This window comes from Marmota monax, unplaced genomic scaffold (assembly GCF_021218885.2).
Source record: "Marmota monax isolate L192 unplaced genomic scaffold, Marmota_monax_Labrador192_F-V1.1 WCK01_AAM20220418_F8-fsc00131, whole genome shotgun sequence".
Lineage (NCBI taxonomy): Eukaryota > Metazoa > Chordata > Mammalia > Rodentia > Sciuridae > Marmota > Marmota monax.
In genome coordinates this window covers 4,214,719-4,236,374 of record NW_026693141.1, presented here as the reverse complement: position 1 = coordinate 4,236,374, position 21,656 = coordinate 4,214,719, and the positions used below count along the sequence as shown (strand labels likewise).

The 21,656-nt window shown below is 50.2% G+C and overlaps 2 protein-coding genes and 1 long non-coding RNA gene across 3 annotated transcripts in view; 2 read left to right on the top strand and 1 right to left on the bottom strand.

The window, feature by feature from the left end:
• Positions 1 to 6,850, top strand: part of LOC124099875 (carboxypeptidase A5-like) — a 17,103-nt gene extending 10,253 nt beyond the window's left edge. The window contains exons 6-10 of the mRNA XM_046455127.1: positions 1,302 to 1,403; positions 1,771 to 1,881; positions 2,244 to 2,334; positions 5,532 to 5,731; positions 6,589 to 6,850. Coding sequence (XP_046311083.1) covers positions 1,302 to 1,403; positions 1,771 to 1,881; positions 2,244 to 2,334; positions 5,532 to 5,731; positions 6,589 to 6,741 — 657 coding nt within the window. The 3' untranslated portion in view covers positions 6,742 to 6,850. The remainder of the gene's footprint in view (positions 1 to 1,301; positions 1,404 to 1,770; positions 1,882 to 2,243; positions 2,335 to 5,531; positions 5,732 to 6,588) is intronic.
• LOC124099876 (uncharacterized) lies at positions 3,898 to 16,144 on the bottom strand. Its single transcript, XR_006854117.2, has 2 exons — positions 15,595 to 16,144; positions 3,898 to 4,107 (listed from the first exon to the last, which is right to left on the bottom strand). It is a non-coding gene; the product is annotated as an uncharacterized LOC124099876 (long non-coding RNA).
• Positions 15,405 to 21,656, top strand: LOC124099874 (carboxypeptidase A1-like). Its single transcript, XM_046455126.2, has 10 exons — positions 15,405 to 15,537; positions 15,996 to 16,077; positions 16,430 to 16,663; positions 16,890 to 16,991; positions 17,489 to 17,590; positions 17,770 to 17,880; positions 18,285 to 18,375; positions 18,825 to 19,024; positions 19,470 to 19,554; positions 21,404 to 21,656. The coding sequence occupies exons 1-10, from the start codon at positions 15,473 to 15,475 to the stop codon at positions 21,589 to 21,591; spliced, it is 1,260 nt and encodes a 419-aa protein (XP_046311082.1). The 5' UTR covers positions 15,405 to 15,472; the 3' UTR covers positions 21,592 to 21,656.

The following is a 21,656-nucleotide window of genomic DNA, read 5'->3' as shown; positions in this document are numbered from 1 at the left end:
ATAGCTCCATGAACAGGTCTGAGTCTCTGGGGAAGCCTCCCAGCCCTTCACAGGGGCCACTGGAACAGTGCTTGAGCAAATTTGGCAACTGCAGTCCCTTTGATCATGAAGGAAGCAGCATAGGTGAGTGCAGAGTCCAGTGGAAAATAGTTCTTAGGGCATATCCCCAAGGGCACCAGATGCACGGGCCATGCAGGGCACTTGATGTCAGTGGTCAGGAAGGACAAGAGCTACTGCTCTCAACAATGTTCTGCTGGACATTTCTGAACAGCAATGTGGCCTCGTCTCACCTGGCCCTAGACTTCACCTGTTTCTGCTTCCACCCCTGACCTGGCGCTGCCCCAGACTCTGTAATGTGGTCTGAGACCTTGCTTTTCAAAGTGTGGTCCTTGCACAGCAGCGTCCACATCACCTGGAAGACTGCATTTTGTAAATGCTGACCCTCAGACCCTCCCCAGACCTATGGAATCAGAATCCTCATTTGAGTTTTCCCTGTCTCTAACCTTCACTTCCTGCTCTTCTCCCCTGGTGAGCCACTTAGGCGAGCCCACCCGGGCCCATAGGCCAACCACAATGAGTTTATTGCCCATGTCTCCAACTCTGGCCCCTCTCCCAATCCTACAGACTCCTAGAGACTGGGTCACTGAACACGCCCCTCAGGCATCCCACAGGCACCACAGATGCACATATGTATCTAAAATCTAAGCATATCATGTCCCCTTCTTTCCCTTACCCATTTTATCTGCCATCCCTTCACCACCCCTCTCTGCCCCCACCCCTCCACAAACACACAGACAGTGGCTTCCACTGAAATTGCCACTATCATTTTTTTTCCTCTCTCTCTCTTTTTTTTTTTTTTTTTGGTGGTCCTGGGGATTGAACCTAGGGCCTTGTACATACAAGGCAAGCACCCTACCAACTGAGCTACAGCCCACTGCTCTCAGTTTCTGATACCACCCTGGGGGATACATGTGCCCATTAAAGTTTGAGAAGCATTAGTCTTAAGCATTAGTCTTCTTCCCTCAATTCAGGGAAATTCTATGCTTCTGGATCACTTTGCCCTCCAAGAGGCCCACTGTGTAGCCAAAGACCCCCATACATGCGCACTTCATAGGCCATGGGCTCCATGGGCACACGCTCAGGTGGGTGCACCCCAACTCCTGCCCAGGCTGGCATATGGCACCATCCCCGGCAGTGAAGTTATATCAGGGGCCTCCTTCCAGGAAGCCCCAAGATGACACCGTACTTGTCTTTGGTCAAACCTCCTTAAACCTCGTTTGGGGCCTGGTTCTTTATCCCAGTTCAGCACTGGAAGTTCTCGGCGCCCTGCCATCTGGATTGACACTGGGATTCACTCCAGGGAGTGGATCACCCATGCCACTGGCATCTGGACTGCCAAGAAGGTCAGCAGGGACCTGCAGCCAAAGTGGAGCTGGAGCTGGGGTGGAGCTGGAGCAAGGTGGAGATGGGGGTTGGGGCTGGGGGAGCTTTGACGGTCCCTCTAGTTGAAAAAGTAGACTCAGTCACTTTGAATTCCAGTGCTCTATCCCCATCCCCTTTGAAATACCTAGTATGTGCTCTGGCCTCTTGGAACACAGAGCCCATCTCTACTCTGTCTTCCAGTTGTTTCAAATTTAAGACTGGTTCTGTGTGAGGATGTGCTTGATGACCTGATGCCATCTCCACTTGCAGCTGCTGGCTGGACAGATGTCCTGTTCTGCCTCTGAGGAGAGCCCAGCAGGGCCTCCCATCCCTCACCCTTTCTTGCAGATTGTCATTGAATTTGGCAAAAATGGCCTCCTGACAAACATACTGAAAGCCATGGACATCTTCATAGAGCTTGTCACCAACCCTGATGGGTTTGCTTTTACTCATAGCATGGTGAGGGCACCTGGGGAGTGTGGAGGAGGGGTCAGCCCTGGAGGAAGCAGGGAAAAGTCACTGCGGCCTCTGGAGGCGGCCTCTTCAGGGTACCATAGCTCTGACTTCTTGCCCTTCAACCTCCTGACCAAGAAAGGTCACCACTGGTGACCTGTGATCAGTCCTTTCCCCAAACCTGATTTCAAGCACGCATCCTCGTCTGCAGTCTTGGCCCAGCCCCAGGCCAGCCCCACCTTGTTCTGGAGTTCTTCCCTTTGCTCCTTCCTGCCCCACCAGACTGCCCTTCATGGGCCAGAATGTCAGCACACCCATCCCTGGGAGTGGGCCCAGTGAATGGGGTCACCTGATCTGGGCTTTCTCAGAACCGCTTGTGGCGGAAGAACAAGTCCAGCAGACCTGGCATCTTCTGCAACGGCGTGGATCTCAACAGGAACTGGAAGTCAGGTTTTGGAGGTATGGAGATCTGTGGTCCTGGGCAGGGCTGGAGGAAGGAGTTGTTGGTCTCCCACACAGTCAGATTGTGTTGACTCATAACTTGAGGGGCAGGGCTATTGGAATTTGCTAATGTGCATCAGTCACGGTCAGGGACAGGCAAGGACATACCTAAGATTGACCATGGAATGGGGAAGAAGTTGTACATGTGTGTCAAATGAATACCTAGGCCAAGCTTTCATGGGGACATTGAAAGGAGCCTCTATCTCCTAAAGGAGGATGAACTGCAAGGTCAAGTCCTAACATGGCAGAAAATAACCTAAGGAGGTTTCATCCGTTGTTCAAAATCCAGAGTTTACAGTGTTCCCCAAGTGTCCCTGGCTTCTCTCTAGAGGGAACACAGCACAAAGTCATGCTTCTGAACCCATTGTCCAAGAGCTGAGACTCACCCCTTGGGGAGATCAGAGAAGTAGTTCAATATAGAATGAACCAAGTCCTTATCATCCTTGCCTACTCAAGCCTAGTTTTCTTTTCTTTTTTAAGCCTAGTTTTTATTCTTGAGCCATTATTTTGTGACTCTGCTGGCAGGCTGGTGGGCTGGTGCCTACCTGCAGGCTGTGTGGACCCACTGCTGGGTGGGCAACTTTCTCCCAAGTTTCATGGTTTTCTTCCTTGACTGTCTCTCTCTCACCATGCCATGAGCGCATGGACTAGATGAGGAAACTGGGTTCTCCAGAAAGCCAAGAGACAGTACATGGACCCCGGAAATGCAGCAGAATGATGGGTGGGATGCTGGGGACAGCCGGGACAGCCTCCAGCACATACACAGTCCTTAGTCCCCAGATACGGTGTCCACATTCCACTATTGTGCAGGGTGGGTTTGGCTCCACAGGGGACAGTTCTATTACTATTGATAAGCAGATCTCTAGGCTGGTGGCCAAACCAATGATGTAGACCATTTTAGATCTGGATGTCCATTGTCCTGAAAATCTAGCTTCTTAGGGGTCTGTTCTCATTGAAAATTAAGGTAGTTCTGAAGCACTGGGAGTGAGGCCTCTAACTCTCCTGGTAGATGTTGCCTGGGGGGTCTGAGCTCTGCATGTAACCACTGCTGTAAAGGAACACAACCATGTAAAATTAGATGTTTCCTTCTCCAAATGACCAGATGCTTGCCCTGGATGGACATCCATGGGAGCCCCTCTGAACTACTAGTTGGGCTACCCCAGGATCAATGCCCGCAGATCCTGGGGTAGCCCAGCTAGTAGAAAGACAAATTACCTCTTAAAGAAAATAACTTTTGTGGGTTTCTCTTATAGGAAAAAAAATCTGTATATATACAATGTAAAAAAAACAATTAGGGAGAAAGAAACCCAGAGGGGCCAAAAAGCTCCCATAATCCCACTACCCAAAGATTACTGCTTTTAATAATTTACCATGTCCTTCCAGAGATTTCCCCTTGCTACAAATTACATTTTAGAGAAGGAAAAATAAATAGCTAATGAATCCATTAGCAGGTACTTGTGAAACAGGAAGGCTCAGAGGACCTTGACTGTGAACGTCAGAGAGGCAGGCAGCTAATTCCCATTTGGTCAGGGGAAGATTAGTTTATTCTGCTTAGCTCGAACCAGAACTAATGGCCTGAAGTGTTTCTCCATATTTGGGCAAAGCCACCTGGTCGTTGGCAGGGGAACTGCTTTCCCTGCGTGGGCTGCAAACACAGACAAAGCTCTCAGCCCGTCCCGCTCGGCTCATCTGTTGGTATTTGTCATTCGTCAAGTGGAGCAGGTGCAGAAGCTGCAGGCAGACACAACAAACAGGGCCACTGTTAGCCAGCCTGGGGGCTGCCTCACACCCCCTTGCTCTCTGCAGATATGTCCCTTTCTACCTGAGGTCCCCTATCCCAGGCCAGGACCAGCCAACCAAGAGGTGATGGGCTCCCCAGTGACAGAACGGTCTCTGGGCTGCCTGTGACCAGAATTAGCAAGTTTCTGAGTTGGTGACTCAGGTGGGAAGATTTTGTTTATGGCTTTATTATTGCCTTAATTTAATTGCTGCATCATGGGTTGTCTGGAGACTGTGCACTTTTGGAGAGGATCAATTTGTTGCATTCCTAGATCCTCATTTGAACTGGTCCTTGGGCCACCGCGCTGGCCCTGGGGGCAAGAGGGGCGCTCTGGCATCTTCATGAGGCTTCAGAAGTTGGGGGGATCCCTAGCCTCTGAACCAGGCTTGAAGGCAGCTATTTTCGGGAAGAAAAAGGATAGGGGACCTGGGATGGCTCCTTGTCCATGAGACTGTAACCCACAAATCTTGACCAGCCTGGTTCAGCCCTCCACAATGTGGCTTTTGGTGAGGAGCACAGAGGAGTGGAAGAGGAAGGAAGGATGAGGGAGCAAAGAATCTAGGAGGAGATGGGAACAAATTAAAACTGTCAAAAAATATATGGGGGGGGGAGGGGAGGGTACAGCTCCTCTTTGTCATCTCCCCTAAGTAGGTCCCCAAGAAGAATTCCCAAAGACTTCTTGCATCTGTGCTTCCCAGTTCAGATTCAGGCAAATATGGGAATCTGCTTTCTTTTCCTGGCCCCCCAAGTCCATGGAGCTCCTGGGGCCATGTCTGGGGCAAAGCTTGAGCAGACACTAGGTCTGAGCCCTCAACACCAGTGAAGCCAAGAAAGAGCAGCTGAAGGTGAAGCTGAGATTGGGGCAGAAACCCAGAGTTTCTCCTAGATGCATCTTCTGAGGCAGGCCTGCCTTTCCAATGGAACCACAGTCAGGTCTTACCTAAAGGACAAGCCAAGGGGGCTCCTTCAGTTTATAGAGTTGCTGGGTCACGATGTGGCTACATGCTCTGATGTATGAGACCAGAGTATGCAGCAATAACAAACACCCCTTCAAATCTTAGTAGCTTACTCTGAAGTAAGAGTTTGTTTTGCATGAGCACAAAGTCTAATGTAGGCAGATGATTTCCATTAGCAGTTTTCATTCAGTGGTAACAGAGGGACACAGGATGCTGCTTCTTTCTAGAATGTTTTGCTCCTAACCAGAAGTGACACATCATTTTTGCTCAAGTTTTCGTTGTTCAGAAGTAGTCACATGACCTCAACCAAACTGCAGAGGAAACTGGGAGATATGAGGGAGCATGTGGGTGTTTTGTGAGAACTGTCTCTGCCACAACCGGGAATACCAACCCTTTGGATGATTTTATTTTACTTCCAGGAAATGGTTCTAACAGCAACCCCTGCTCAGAGACTTATCATGGGCCCTCACCACAGTCAGAGCCAGAGGTGGCCGCCATTGTGAACTTTATCACAAAACATGGGAACTTCAAAGTTCTGATCTCCATCCACAGTTACTCTCAGATGCTCATGTACCCTTATGGCCACTCTATGGAGTCTGTTTCAAATGAGAAGGAGCTGGTAAGATTGAGCTTGGGGGAGGAAGAGGTCCCTCCTCCAGGAAAATCCATATCTGGCATATTCCCAGGGGTACTGGCTCTCCTGAAACAACAGTCTGGATCAATGTACCCTGTGGTAGGGAGGAGGGGGAGCTTGTTCTCATTCAAGTTCAAAGCTGGAGGTGCTGTGCTACCTTCTCACAAGAGCTATCTGCATGATCGACTTCTGGGACTCCTCAATCCATGCTTCTCACCACTGCTGAGGGTGCTGGGGTGTGTGGGGAGCCACTCTGAGCCCTAGCCTCTCACCCTCTGGCCGCCATCTTGCAGCACAGTCTTGCACAGGATGCAGTGAAGGCCCTGTACCAGGTGCACGGGATCCAGTACATTTTTGGCAGCATCAGCGCCACCCTCTGTGAGTGAGCCTCCCTGGCTACTGCCCTAGATGCCACATCCACCTGGGGATCAGGCAGGTGCAGGCTCTGGGCTGCCTGGCAGATCTGGTCAGCCACAGGGTAGTACTGTTAGAGCTAGCTGGGCCGCTCAGAGCTGCCTTCCACATCGGGAGAGAAGGGTGGACCATGGTGCCCAGGCAGCTGCAGCAGCAATGCACAGCTCTCAGTGCCTGGCTTACAGCAAAGTTCCCTCAGGGGAAAGATGGTCTGCTGGCCTCTGGGGGCTTTCCTTTTGCAGGGGGAGAGATGGGCTGGGTAGGCAGGGTGTGGCCCAGGAGGAGGCCTGGGCCTAGAAGCTTAGTGTGGTCTGGGCTGGCTGGGGAATTGGTTCCCAGGGCCCACTTTCAACTCAGGACTCTTTTGTCCCCTGTGACCATACTCTCTCCTTCCTTTTGGGGGCACTTGTTGGCCCTTTGGTTTGCAGACGTGGCCAGTGGGATCACTGTGGACTGGGCCTACGACAATGGCATTAAGTATGCCTTCAGTTTCGAGCTCCGGGACACAGGGCGCTATGGTTTTCTGCTGCCAGCCACACAGATCGTCCCCACAGCCCAGGAGACGTGGATGGCAATACTGACCATCATGAAGCATGCCCTGCATCACCCCTACTAGCAGCACTACTGGAGCCAGAGCAGGTGGGGTTCGCCCTCCTCCCCAAGGCCTGGGACTCCTGAAACCCAAGTTATATATATCCCCTCCCTGCACCCTCTCCCAGATCCCTAGGAAATAAATGCAAGTTTAAACAGGCTTCCCTGTCTCTAGTATTGGTTGCTACCCTTTTGGGTTCAGCATTAAATAGGGGACAGAGAGTTGCTTATGCCTAGGGACACTTCTTCACGCCACTGCTACCTTCAGGAACACGAGGGACTTGCAGGTTGCATCATTTCTTATTTTGGAGTGTTCTCAGAGCCCAAAATTGTGACCTCACCCCTGGGAAGCTGCTAAAATACACATTGTCTCAGCAGTATTAACATTTTAACATGATGTGGAGGGAAAATGTTTGATCTAAAGGAGAGGATCTATAAAGATGGCATTTCTGGGCCCTTGAGGAAGAAGTGGGTCCAGACAGGCATCCTCCGCCTGCTTCATTCCCCATAAAGAAGAGAAGGCAGGTGCGTATTTCAGAGGTGCCCACTCAGAGGATCCCACTAACCACATAGCCCAATATGAACAAGTCGCTGGTTTGTGACCATGGAACAATTACTCCAGGCCAAGTCATGTGTGAAGGCACATTTCTACAAGAAAATTAAAGGTTCATGAGAACCTGATGGGGTGCCTTCACCCATCCCCAGCTTTCCTTCTACCTTGACCTTCCCTTACCATGGGGGAACTGGGATAGTGGGTCTCCCTGCTCTGCTACTAGGGGAGGCAGAGACTCCCCAGAAGCAAGAAAATGAAGAGCTGAATGGGGTTGAGAGTATCTTGAGATAGAAACTCTAGTCTTGAGAGTAAGACCTCCATTTGCAAGAACCAGGCTCTCTGTGTATGTGTGTATGCACACAGGTGAGAGAAAAGAACTGTGGATGGTCATGAACCAGTCCTTGGAGAACAGGGACAAAAGCAGAAAGAATTAAGAAGTGCCCCCGCCCTTTCCCTAGCCTGTAAAAGGAGAAGCAGTTGGGCTGGTTGGCAGGAGGAGGCAGTCTGAGATGATCAAACCTCAGGCAAGGCCCATATCCATGATGGCGTCTGAGCAGCAGATCAATAAGCGACTGAGGGAGGGGCTGCACAAACGTTAGAGGCATATGGGCTGAGTGCACCACAGTGGTGCGGCTGTTAGGAGCTCTGAGCAAAGAACTCGGGTCTCAGGTGGGGAGGCCTATGGTAAGAGGCAAGAAGGCCAAGTCCAAGGGCCACGCAGCCAGCTGCCACGATGACACAATGGGCACTGGCTAGGCATCTGAATGCCCAGGACGGGCTCTGCTGTGGGGAAGCCCCAAAGAAGGCAGGGGACTTAGTCCCTGAAGAACCTGGACAATCTGCAGGGGAAAAGCCAGCCACAGAGGAGGGGAAAATCCTGATTCTGGTTAAAATCTTCCACAAGGCTGAGGGAGACCAAGGGTTTTGTTTTGGTTTTGTTTTTAAAGCTGGAAGTAAGATGGATTTTCCAACCTGAAGTTTTCTGCCGTCTTGAGAAAAATTAATACAAAATATAGATAAAGTTGAATTCTATCTTTACACACTGGAGTGTGAGATTATAACTTCTTTTATGACCTCTATACAAATTTTATATATATATATATATATATATATATATATACATATATATATACACACACACACACACATACATAGATATCTATCTATCTATATATATCTATATATATATCTATATATCTAAAGGATTGATTGAACCCCGGGGGGCGGGGGGAGGGTGTTTTACCATTAAGCCACACCCCGATCCCTTTTTTATATTTTTATTTAGAGACAGGATCTCTCTGAGTTGCTTAAGGCCTCACTAAGTTGCTAAGGCTGGCTTTGAACTCATGATCCTCCAGCCACAGCCTCCTGAGCTGCTGGGATTATAGGCATTAGCCACCACAGCCAGCTTACACAAATATTTGTATTGTATCCTCATGGAGGTGGGGTATTACAGGTATTAATAAGCTCATTTTTTGAGATAAGAAAAGCAAGATGTGAAGAAGTTTTAAAGGTCATACAGATAGAAAGTTGAGGACAATTTGAACTTGGATTTTTCTAACTCCAAAACCACAATGTCACTGTTTGTCCACATGTGGCCTGTGGTCTGCCTGCAGCAGAGAGCATGGAAAGCTGTTTAACGTGGTGGTATTTGGGTTCTATCCCCCAGATGACACAGGTTGTCTGAGGTGGGGCCCGGTGACTCTCTTGCCGAGTTGGGGAAGCCCTAGCTTAGAGGCAGGAGTATTTGGGCTCTGATGGTCTTCCTTAGAGCCATGGACATGGTAATTTCTTTTCCAACACCTACTGTGTCCCAACATGGTTCTCACGACATTATGCGATTCTGTACAGGGCCTTCTCTTAGCTGTAAGAGGGGACTATGAATGTCTCTATTTTCTAAGCAGAAGCACAGGCCCCCAAGAGCTTGGCAGATGAAGGGCACATGGTTCCCCACCTGCCTCCAGACCCTGAAGCTGACTCTCCCCAAGGCCCCTCAGGACTACTGGGAACTGGATTTTGCAGCCCGGTTGGCTAGATCTCTAGGCAGACGATGAGCACACAAAAGTTGGAGCTGACGCTGCTTTTCAGACAGAGGTCTTTTTATAAGGCAACAGCATCTTTGAAATCCCCCCATGGCTTGAAATGAAACCCCTCCAAGGAGCTGCAGGACCCCCCGTCTTCCTCTCCCCCCTTGTCTCAATAACTTGCTCACCAGCTCCAACCCCAGTAGCATCCTCCCTGCTTCCTTCAGCGCCAAAGCTGCTTCCCAGCCCCAGGCCTGGGCCTGTGCTGCTGCTCCTCATCTGGAACCTTCTTTCTCCCATTCTTCCCCTTCAAGTCCTAGGACCACCCACTGGGAGCAGACATCCTAGTAGCCCCAGGCACACAGAAGAGACTCAATGTTTGTTGAAGGACCGTTTCTCCTCCTCAGTCTCATATAAGTTTTTCTCTATGTGACAGAAATCCGCCTCACTATGGCTTAACCCATTAGGGGTTTTATTTTTGTCATGTAGCAAGAAGTCCTCCGCAGTGGACTGGCTTGGTGATTCCTTCATGCACGGGGACCCAAACCTTTCTAAATTATTCTGCTTTGCCTTCTCCTATACATGTGTCTAGCAATGTCACATAAACCTTAACAATGGGGTCAAGTCCTGAGAAAGGTGTCATTAAGTGATGTTATCATGTGCAAACATCCTAGAGTGTATTTAAACAAACCTAGGTGACTTTTACACACATACGCTACTGCGTGTGTGTGTGTGTGTGTGTGTGTGTGTATGCATGCGCAGTAGCCTATCAACTCCTAGGGCAGTAATGAACACAACAAGAGATTAAGTCAGGCACAAAAGAAAATGATGCAATCCAGAGATTCAGGAACAGCTGCTCCTGGTATAAAAGTCACACTGTTTTACAGTAAACTTTTTTTTTTAAAGTAGGAGTATGTTCTAAAATAATAATCAGAAGTAGAGTGTAGTAAATACAGAAACCATTAGCATAGTCATTGACTGTCTTGATCAGTATTATTACTCCACATAATTGTCTGTGCTCTACTTGTACAGGTCTGGCAGCTGGTAGGTTTGTTACATCAGTGCAAACCCAGGAGCAATGCGGTATACCACAGCCACATTACAATGGCTACATGTCACTAAGCAAAAGAAAAATTTTCAGCTCATTATAATCTTATGGGACCCCTGTCATTGGTGGTTGGCCTCAACGTCACTGTGCAGCACATTTCTTGTATTTTGACAGGTTGCAAGATGGCTGCTGTACCGTCATCGTAAGACTGAATTCCAAGCAGGAAGAGCAAGGGGGAGAACACGAGCCAGCTGACTAGGCTGGTCCAAAGACTTCAATGTATATGTTTTTGGTTGAACTGTGTCATGTGGCCACACCCAGCTCCAAGGGAGGCTGAGAAATTGCTGTACAGCTGGGCAAATTGCTGCCCCCAAATAAAAGTGGAGTCCCATTGTTAAGGAGGAAGGGGAGAACAGATGTTGGGAAGGCAGTCAACAGAGCCTGAGACATCTTTTCTGAGGGGCAGGGAGAATCTGAAGGGCCTCTTGCTGTAGGTAATCATGAAGCCATAGAACTTTGCAGATGTTGTAGACCAATCTTCTAATTTTGCAGTTATAAAGATTGGAGCTTCTGGTTAATGAAATTTGCACAAGGCCCGTGTGACTGTAATGGCTGAGAGAGGAGTAGAGCCAGGTTCATGCCCAGTTCTGGCTCATTGCTGCTTCCCCCAGGACTGAGGGGCCACACAGTAGCCTATATGTTATCTCCTCTGCAAACCAAAGGAGATAATAATGCCTGGGAGTTTAAGTGTATGAAACTAAACCTCAAGACTTAGGCATGTTAAGAGTTAGAAAAATTATAGAAGAATTTTTCTATGTTTTATAAAACCTGAAATTTTGGTGTTTTTTTTTTTTATTTTCTTAAGTATATAATGCTAAATAGGAGCTCAGTTTTTCTACATTCAGTATGGTGTTTTTTTTTTCCTCCCAACAACCACTCTTTTTAGGTATGTTTTTTCATCCTTTTCACTGGTAAAATTTATGAGCATTTATTTAAAAGAAAAAAAACACTGGAAAATCTAAAGAGAGAAAGAGCGATTATACATATGGAAACCCATAAAGAACCACAGCAAATGTGCTGCGGTTATTGCTTTCTTAAGAAAACAAACCAACCAGGCAGTTTGGAATGTGAGAGTCCTGTGTGAGGCCAGCCAGCGGCAGAGGCTGAGGGTGATGGGCCAATGGCCGCTATCCAAGAGGCCAGTAAGGTGCCATCCACTTCCCCCATCCTCCTCCATCTCCCCTCTGATCACTTCAGAAAGACGATGGGCCAGAAAGAAAATGACTTTACAAAAAAAAAATTAAAATATAAAATTCTTCTTTAGAAAAACAAGAAAGCCCAGGCAGTCAGCTGGTACAGGCTGTGAGAGAATCCAGGGAACGTGGGTGTGTAAGTGCTTCAGAGCTGGTCAGTAGACCGACATGATGCGTAGGAGGGAGTGAGAAGGCCTGCTGCAGACCAGGGCAGGAGGTCAGCCAAGGGCAGGCCCAATAGGATGGATCTGTGGAACTTGTTACCATTCCCAAGGATTTTCTCATCTGAGAACCTCGAAGGCTGATCTGGCTGCCTGGATTTGTCCTTCCAACCTCCTCAGAGGAACACTGCTTGTCACTTTGTTGATGTCTGAGAGCCAGGCCTAGCTGCTGCCCTTTCCAGACACAGTCATGAGTATGTTGGGACGGAGGCTGGGGTGGGCTCTGCCAACTGTTCCCCGGCAACAAGTCCATTTCTTTGCCTGCAGCTGTGGGTTCTACTGACTGTCTCCACTTGATGTGGGCTGCTGATGTGGCAGCTAGGCTGCCAGGCTCCTCCGCCTTGTCCCCAAGAGTGGCCTGCCTGAGTGGGACATGATGCCTTCCATCTCAAGCTTGGGGGCAAAAAATGTTCTTCTTGGTGTTTTGAAGAACAACTCTAGCCTGTTTGGTCTTCCAAGTTTCTTCCCTGAGTATTTGGAACATTCCCTGGAAATAATAACATGCTTGCAAAGCCATTCCATTTGGCTTGCCCCGTGGGTATCCTCTTGCTCTGGGGTCTGCAACGGCCTCTTGCTCTCTCCTAACCACCTTCGCCAAGCTCTGTGGCTCTCCTTCCACTTCCCTACCTGCTCAGCGCTCCTCCCCCAATTCCCCAAACCATAGCTAAGACACCATGGGGGAGCATTTTATAAACTTGTCCTTGGGATGAAGAAAGAAAATACATTACAAGAAAAAGAAAAAAAAAAAAAAGAACCACTTAAGTTGGACACTGGATATCTCTGGTGTTAGAATTGGTGTTTCCTGTCCTTTCACGGGTTAATCCCAATAGGTCTTTGCCTTCCTTGACCTTCTGTTGGCTCCGACATTGCCTAGTGCTCCTCCCCACAGGATGCTCCCAACTCTCCTCTCAGGCTCAGCAGAAGCACCCTCCCTATTTGTCCTTGTACATGGTGGCTTGTCCTGGCTTAGCTCCTCTCTGCTGCAGGCCTCCATTCTGAGATCTGGGCTTTCTCTTGACATTTACTGAAAAACTGTCCAGCTGTGACACTGCATGATTCTAGGACATTTGATTTTTTTTTTTTTTCTGCAAAACAAATCAAATTTTATCCAGCCCTTGCCAGTGACTTCCTCTTGAGTATAGATCCCAGCCTGGTGGTTTCTTTCTGGGTCATGAGCCTTGATGCTCTGCCTGTCCCCCAGCTTTGGGCCTAAGGTCCCCAACTTTGCCCTTGCTTTGGACCAACATGAAACAATCCATGGCATGGGCAGGCAGAGCTGTGGCCTCACCCCTCAGCTACATTCTAGAATTTATTATTTAGCAAGAGATAACTTGTAGTTTCCTGAGGTGCTCTGGAGGGACCCAGGCTTAGCTTCTCCCTGAGTCTGTCCTCTACTAGTATGCTGCCAGCCTCCTATCCAGTAATTTCAGTTTATAGCATTGAACTCATCTTTTCCCGCTTCATATACATTGTATGATTTTGGGGCATCTTTGATGGCTGGTTGGAGGCAGAATGAGGCACTCTATTTTTGTGTGTGGTACTAGGTATGGACCCCACTGAGCCACATCCCCCAACCCTTTTTATTTTGAGACAGGGTCTCACTAATTTCCCAGGCTAACCTCAAACTTGAGATCCTTTCCTAGTGTGAAACAGAAGAAACGCTTGAGGTCACAGTACTGCAGGATGAGGGACACCCCTGAGCAATGGGTAGGACTAGGTTCCTGGCCTGAGGAAGTTTACAGTATCCTTAAGGAGACAAGAATAACACCCCAGGAACAATGAAGGAGAAATAAATGTGAATTCTGCGTTCAAGTATCAGTTCCCCTTTCCCTCCCTCCCATTGGGATCCAGGTCAAAGGCTACCCCTTGATGAACTCTCTCCTTGAGTGCCCACAATGTATCTCTGAGCCCTCATGAAACTTTTCATATAGCATCACAGAAAATGTGCAGTTAGGGTCTCTTGTAGTGAGGACAGCAGCCCCAGTGAGTCCCTGGAGGTCTAAGTCTGTGTCGTCGCCAGCTTCTCAGAGACCAGCTTCTCAGAGTCTGACTCCTACAAGAGCACCTTGGCCAGGAGTGGGGCTGGGAAGTCCCTTTCAATGGCCTAGACCCCAGAGGGGATGTTCCCTGCACAGGGCTGCACAAAACCAGGAAGGCATGGAGCCAAGCAGATGCAGGAGCTGGATAAGGCAGGGGACCCCAACTCTATTCTAAGAATAAGAACAGAGCTGGTCCTCAGGGGTATGGGAGAAGGAGACACCTCACACAAGGCCCCAGTTAGCCGGTTCCTTCTGCTCTGCTAGACCCTGAGCTCCCCAAGGTCAAGGCGGTCTGACTGGGCATTGCGGCAGGGTGGAGCTCAGTGGCTGGGCCAGAAGGTGAACGAACAAAGGAGTGGTCCTTCCAAGAAGGAGCAGATTTGGCTCGCTGTGAGTATCCTCTTGCCCTGGGTCTGCAGTGAGCCCTGCCTGGGGCTGGAGCTCAGGCAGGGCAAGTGCAGCGGGGCGGGGGGGGGGGGGAATTCAAGTCTGCTGAGGGGATATCCAAGTTTATGGTCTTCCTAGGCTCCAGACAGAGTTGTGTGCATATACAATGGGCCACCGTGCCTTGGCCTAGCAGGGCTGACTGAGAAGCGGGTGTGGTGAGGAGGCCGAGGGAACAGATTGAAACCAGAAAAGGACCTCCTGTGCCGTCATTACCGGCCAAGCCCCTGATACAGAGCAGGGCCCCAGGTGGTGCTGGTGAACCCCTGGAGGCCCTGTGGATTAGGGTGGATTTGGGTTACACATCTCTGCAATGAGATCAGCAACCAGAGCCAAGCAAATTCCCTTGGTGAGTTCCCAGCTCTCCTGTCCACTGTGCGATCCCAGCCTGGGTCTGGCCCTGCTCCCACAGCCCTTTCTATTCAGATGATCTCTGGTTCTAGTTTCAACCAAGGGCACCACAGACCCTGGGGACCCATGGTGGTGGGGTGGGGGGCAATGCTGGCTAGAACTGGGTTTCTGATTCAGTTGCTGCTGCTACAGGCTGACTCCTACAAGAGCACCTTGGCCAGGAGTGGGGCTGGGAAGTCCCTTTCAATGGCCTAGACCCCAGAGGGGATGTTCCCTGCACAGGGCTGCACAAAACCAGGAAGGCATGGAGCCGAGCAGATGCAGGAGCTGGATGAGGCAGGGGACCCCAACTCTATTCTAAGAACAGAGCTGGTACTCAGGGGTATGGGAGAAGGAGATACCTCACACAAGGCCCCAGTTTTTGTTGCCTCTGGAAGTCCTGGCTCCTTTTCCACTGGACCCTAAGCAAACCGGACCACAGCCCAGCTGCAGGTGCCTGGGGCTGTGGGCCACAGGTGAGTCCCAGCTGGGAGACCTCAGGCCCAGCTGATCCTCATGGCCAAGGGGGGGCCTGGCTTATCTTTCCAGCTGCCCCATTCCCTACCACTTTATCATATCAGGGAGGGTGAGAAGGTGCCAGAGCTTGGAACCCCCACCCCCCCTTCCTGTGAGACCTGGTCCAGGTGCAAGAGGAGCACAGCCCTTGGGCACAGCCAGGAGAACGCTGCCCTGGGTTTAAAAGGCCCAGATCTCAGTGTCAACCTCAGTCTGACCTTTACGGCTGCAGCATGAGGGGGCTGCTGGTTTTGAGTGTGCTGCTGGGAACTGTCTTTGGCCATGAGGACTTTGTGGGGTAGGAGTGTGGAGAGGAGGAGGACGAGAGCCCAGAGGGGAGACGGGGAGGACTCACCCTAGCCAGTGTCTGGAGGAGACAGACATGCAGGAACCAGCCAGAGAGCACGGCCAGCACCACCCTGGGGCGGCAGGCTGGCGGAGGTCCAGGTCTCTCAGGACAGTCTGAGCCTTGGAGATGAGGAGGAATTTGCAGTAGAGGAAGAGAGAGGAGGCCTGGCCAGTTTGGGAGAGAGAAAAATAATCTAAATAGATGGGGACAGCAATAAGTCTAGAATTTTCCAAGATGGGGAGAGCCTGGCTTCCCATGGCAGAGACTTTGGTGCCTCTTCCTACTCCAGGCCAGAGGACCCAGGCCCACACTGGGGATCCCAGGCTGCCTCTTTCCTGCTCTGGGGAGTGTTGGCAGCCAGGGTAGGAACTGGCTGGGGTGCTCAGTTTTCATCCCACTTTGCCCAGGCACCAGGTGCTCCGAATCTTTGCAGCTGACGAAGCCCAGGTGCAGAAGGTGAAGGAGCTGGAGGACCTGCAGCACCTGCAGGTCAGAGGCAGGGAGACCCAGAGACCCCACGGTACCTCCCAGGCCAGCTGGGCTCCCTACTCCCCGACTTTAGTCACTGGTACCTCCCAGAAAGAGTCACTGGACTGAATGGGCCCGGTTAGGAAGTGACTTCAACCCCGCAGTTTCAGATCTTGCTGCCCTGGAGCATCTAACAAAGTGCCAGAACCCTCTTTCCATTTCCTTATCTCTGCCCCTAACTCCCATGCTCCATCCCCCTCTATACTGAGGCTTCTGGCACCAACACCCTCTCCCAAGCTTGTCCTGTCCCAGGCTGCTCTCCTGGCTGATGTCTCTAGCCCACTCAAACAGTGCCGGCTTCTGTCCTCCCCAGCTGGACTTCTGGAAAGGCCCTACCTGGCCTGGCTCGCCCATCGACATCCGAGTGCCCTTTCACAGTCTCCAGGCTGTCAAAATCTTCCTGGAGGCCCAAGACATCAGGTACGAGATCATGATCAAGGACCTGCAGTCACTACTGGATGAGGAACAGGAGCAGATGTTCGCCTTCCGGGCCCAGGTCCAATCTACCAACACCTTTAACTACGCCACCTACCACACCCTGGAGGAGGTGAGGGCAGCCCTTTGGCCACTCCCCTCAGGCACCACTCTCTTCCTCACAGCGGGCAGAGCGTGGGCCTGAGTCAGGGTCAACCTGGGGGTGGGAGGCACCTGCTCTGTGTATATGTGGCTGGTGTGATCCAGGTCATGGCTCCATCACATTGCAGGACTGTTGAGGGAGGTGTCTGGGCACCCAGAAGCCACCAAGGTCCTTCCTCCCTTCTTTCCCATCTCAGATCTATAACTTCTTGGACCTGCTGGTGGCTGAGCACCCACAGCTTGTCAGCAAGATCCAGATTGGCAAAACCTATGAAGATCGACCCATTTATGTGCTGAAGGTAAAGGGTGCCCACATGTAGATGTTCATGGCCCCCACCATGGGCATCTGTATATGGGCATAGGTCTCACACTGTTGTACAGATTCCCTGTGTAGACATTTGGGAAGGTCTGAGCTTCCTGGCTGGCCTGGGTATGTTAGGTGTGTATATACAAGTACACACACAATTTAAACTTTTCGGTGACCCAAGTGTTTTCAACCAAATGTCACAGTATGGAAAGTATTCTGGGTAGCACAGGCAAGAGTTTTGTTGGTGACCTCCCACAGAGAACTGTACAGAGCAGGGGCCTGGAAGTCAGGTTGAGCCATATTGGCTCCAAGCTGGGGCTGGGGGCAGGAGGTCAAGCTCTGTGGGATCTCTGTTCAACCCACCTGAGTGGTGGTCCCACAAACAAAGCTTCAACCTGAGATACCAGAGAACAGGTGGCCTCTGGCCTGGGTGGATTTCCCTTTGGGGAATCCACCTTCCCCTTGCCCATTTCCCTGCCTCTTCCCTAGTTCAGCACTGGAGGGAACAACCGTCCTGCCATCTGGATTGACACAGGCATCCATTCCCGGGAGTGGGTCACTCAGGCCAGCGGAGTCTGGTTTGCAAAGAAGGTAAGGCTGGGGAGGTGAGGAGAGCTCTCGCCTGGTGGGGACTGGTACCAAGGCCCACAGAAACCCTGGCATCCCCTTTCCCTTCCAGAAGCAGTGGCCCCAGAGGTGTTCATTGCTCAGCATGGCAGATGCCTGATTGGAGCACTCTGCCCTCTCCCTCTCTTGCCTCCTCCCACCAGATCACTCAAGACTATGGCCAGGACCCCGCTTTAACTAACATTCTTAATAATATGGACATCTTCCTGGAGATTGTTACCAACCCTGACGGTTTTGCTTTCACCCACAGCAAGGTACAATCTTTCTGTTCTCAAGGAAAGTGGGATGTACTCTGGCCTTAGCCCCACAAGTGACTCACCCTCTCCAAGCCCCCTAAGTTGTGGGAGGGGGAGCAGAACTGCCCTCCTGGACAGGATTCTCAGCCTGACACTATGGACATTTTGGTCAGGTGGTTCTTTGTTGTGGGGGGCCAACCTGTGCATCTCCTCCTACCCACTAGATGCAGTAGCACCTCCCACTTCCCTCCAGTTGGAAAAACCCAGAGTATCTTCAGACACTGCAAAATGATGGACAAAATTGTCCCCAGTTGAGGCACACCACCCCAGACCTTGCTTCCCGGTCCTACTTTTATTTTTAACACAAATACAGTTTCTGATGCAGAGTGCAGTGGGCTGGCTGATCCCTTTTCTTTCCTCAGAATCGCATGTGGCGCAAAACTCGATCCCTCACATCAAACTCCCTCTGTGTTGGTGTGGACCCCAACAGGAACTGGGACGCTGGCTTTGGGAGTAAGGCCCAGTGTGATTTAGGGGGCAGGCATGGGACCACCCAGAATAGCTTCTTACCCTCCTGGCTAGTTGCACAAGCAGTGAGGAAAAGGTAGCGAGTGGGGTGTTAGCCCTGTACCTGGGCTTTCAGAGTTGGAGGTCCTTGTCTGTAAAAGGAAGTTCCTTCTAGATGGAACTAAGTTCTGAAAGTTCATCTCAGGCTTTTCTATCCTAACCTCAACTCTTTCCTGTCTCTGCCACATCACTGGAAGAACTGGCCTCAGCTTAGGCCAAATCTGGCTGGTAAGGGAGGCAGGTCCCCAGATTATAAGAAGGCTTTGGTCTTTCCTAAACGAGGGCCTGGATCCCACCTCTCCCAACTCCATATAAAGAACTGGGAACTGTGGAAGCCCTATAAGCCATACCACTTGGGTTAGGAAATGCCAGCTCTGCCCTCTGCCCTCCCACAGATGCTGGCTCCAGCAGCAATCCCTGCTCCGAACAGTACCGAGGCAAGTTCCCCAACTCAGAAGTGGAGGTCCAGTCCATTGTGAACTTTGTGAACCACCACGGGAACATCAAGGCCTTCATCTCCATCCACAGCTACTCCCAGCTCCTCCTTTACCCCTATGGCTACACATCAGAACCAGCCCCTGACAAGGAAGAGCTGGTAGGTGCTGCCTGTTTGCCCTTCATCCCAAGGGCAGCTTTGGGCAGGCCTGGGCTTTCACCCAACAGAGCTGCCTGATGGCTGAGAGCCAGTGTGCTCAGCACCCCCTTCTTCCCTTGTACCCCCGATGATTTGGAAAGACCAGCTACTGGACTAGCCTTTCTTTCTTTCCAGGAAACTGAGGCACAGAGTGGTTGAGCAAGGGGCAGGGCTGGACTTTCAACTTACAGCACTACACTCAGAGCTGCACTGTAACTAAAGGGAGGGGAAGGGACAGCCATCCATATTGCAGGAACAAAGGACCATGGCGTTGTTGATCACCTGCAGGGCAGAACAGGCTCTGTGTTCTCTCCCTCAGGCCCCCTTCTGCAGGTGCTGCTCTGGGACCACCCTGCCAGCTGGACTACTCTGTCCATGATAGTGGCCTTGCTTGTGTGTTTTACAGGATAAACTGGCCAAGTCTGCTGTGACAGCTCTGTCCTCTCTGTACGGGACCAAATACAAGTATGGCAGCATCATCACAACAATCTGTAAGTGGCTGTACAATCTCTCTAGGTAGTCCCCAGACCAACATCAGCTGGCTCTTCCTGCCCAAGGGAGCATCCCTCATGGAAGGAAGCAGCCAAAGGCACCTGGACCTGGGAGCATGGGTGTGCACCCAGGTCCCTTATGCCTGACAACTTCTGGTTTGGTCATTTGGAGAAGTGCACAGAACCTTTTTCTGGCATGAACTTGTCTTCTTTGACGCTTTCAATTGTGGGTTCCTTTGAGCACGCTTGTCACTTTAGCTTGTCAGGACTCATGCATGGATGGGGTGGAGAGCTCTGCTGGAACTCACAGAGCCCCAGGAAATTCAATTAAAGAAAACACTTCTCCACCACCCTTTAATTAAGGAATATACTTGATCTTTTCCCCACTTGCTTATACTGTACATGCGATGCCCGTGGGAGAAGCATTACTATACGGAAATGGAATTCAGTCAGCAAATGCTTAGTGAGCACCCATTCTGCACCAGGCCCTGTTTTGTGTGCTTGGGATATAACTATGAATAAAATAAGCAAAGATCAGAAAACGTATGCTCTAGGAGAGGAGACTGATAACCATCTTAAGTAAACAATTCAGGTTAGGCAAAAAAATGCTGGGGAGAAAAACTGGCACCAGAGCTGGGTGAGGAGAATCGGGCAGCACAGTGTGGAGGTTAAAAACTGAGGGTTAGAGGCAAGTGGCTGGAGGCAGGTGGAATTTGGGCCAGTGTTGAAGGAAATGAGCAGGAAACCAAGAGGATATCTATTTAGGAAAGGGCCTTCCAGGCAGAAGAACTTTCTGGGTAAAGGCTTTACTATGTGTTCTGGCCTGGTGTGTTTTGGGAATAGCCAGGAAACTGAATTGGAGTACTGGAAGTCAGAAGTGGGGTACAGGGAACAGAGGGGTGGACTGCTCACCCACCTCATGTACTTCCTGGCCCATGTGCCCAGGTTTTAGGGGGTGAGTGGATCACAGTCTTACCCAGGGATAACTTCATTTTTGATCCCAGACCTTCTTTAGAAACTGTTCCGATTCTAAAGGAGTTTTTTGCATTTGACATCATCAAGTTAAATTCTTTCTTATTTTTTTTAAACTGAGGATTAAACCCAGGGGCACTTAACCACTGAGTGACATCCCCAGCCATTTTTTTTAAAATATTTTATTTAGAGACAGGGTCTTGCTAAGTTGCTGAGGCTGGATTTGAACTCATGATTTTCCTGCCTTAGGCTCCCAAGCCACTGGGATTACAGGCATGCGCCATGATGCTCAGCAGTCAAGTTAAATTCTGATATGCAGCCTGCCTCTCTCTCCCCCAGCTCAATTTGAAAGTGACTTCATTACCCACAGTTCACTGCAAACCTGGAAAACTTTCTCCCTAAAAGACAGACCCAGGGCTTTCACTTTGACTCTGAATCTTTGCACTTTTACCTGCAGACCAGAGCCCCCAGAGAATTAAACCTCCTCTTCTAAATGGAGAATTCTGGTATATATATATATATATATATATATATATATATATATATATATATATATATATATATTTTTTTTTTTTAATTCTGGTATATTTCGAGGTGTCCTTGAGGTGACTATTGGATGGAGACACTTTTCAGACAGGCTTTTGCAACTGTGTTCCCCAATGAATGGGGCAACCAATGCTGGCCTCCTCTTTGGGCTTTTTGGGCTTAGGCCCAGCAGGAATTTCTTAGAAGCCAGGCTGCTTAGTCAACAGCAGACCTTGCTAGACACAGACTCTGCTTGGCATTGCACAAGGCTTGGTGCTTTGGGTTGCTAACCTGGCCTATGTAAATGTTTCCAAGATGACTGACCCTTCCTCTTTTTTCACTCTGGCCCCAGATCAAGCCAGTGGAAGCACTGTTGACTGGACCTACAACCAGGGCATCAAGTACTCCTTTACTTTCGAGCTCCGGGACAGTGGGCGCTATGGCTTCTTGCTGCCAGCCTCTCAGATCGTCCCTACGGCTCAGGAGACATGGCTGGCGCTTATGACCATCATGGAGCACACCCTGAATCACCCCTACTGAACTGGCCCTTTGGCACCCTTCTCCCTCCTCTCTGGCCCCATCCAAATAAAGTTTGAGAATACAAA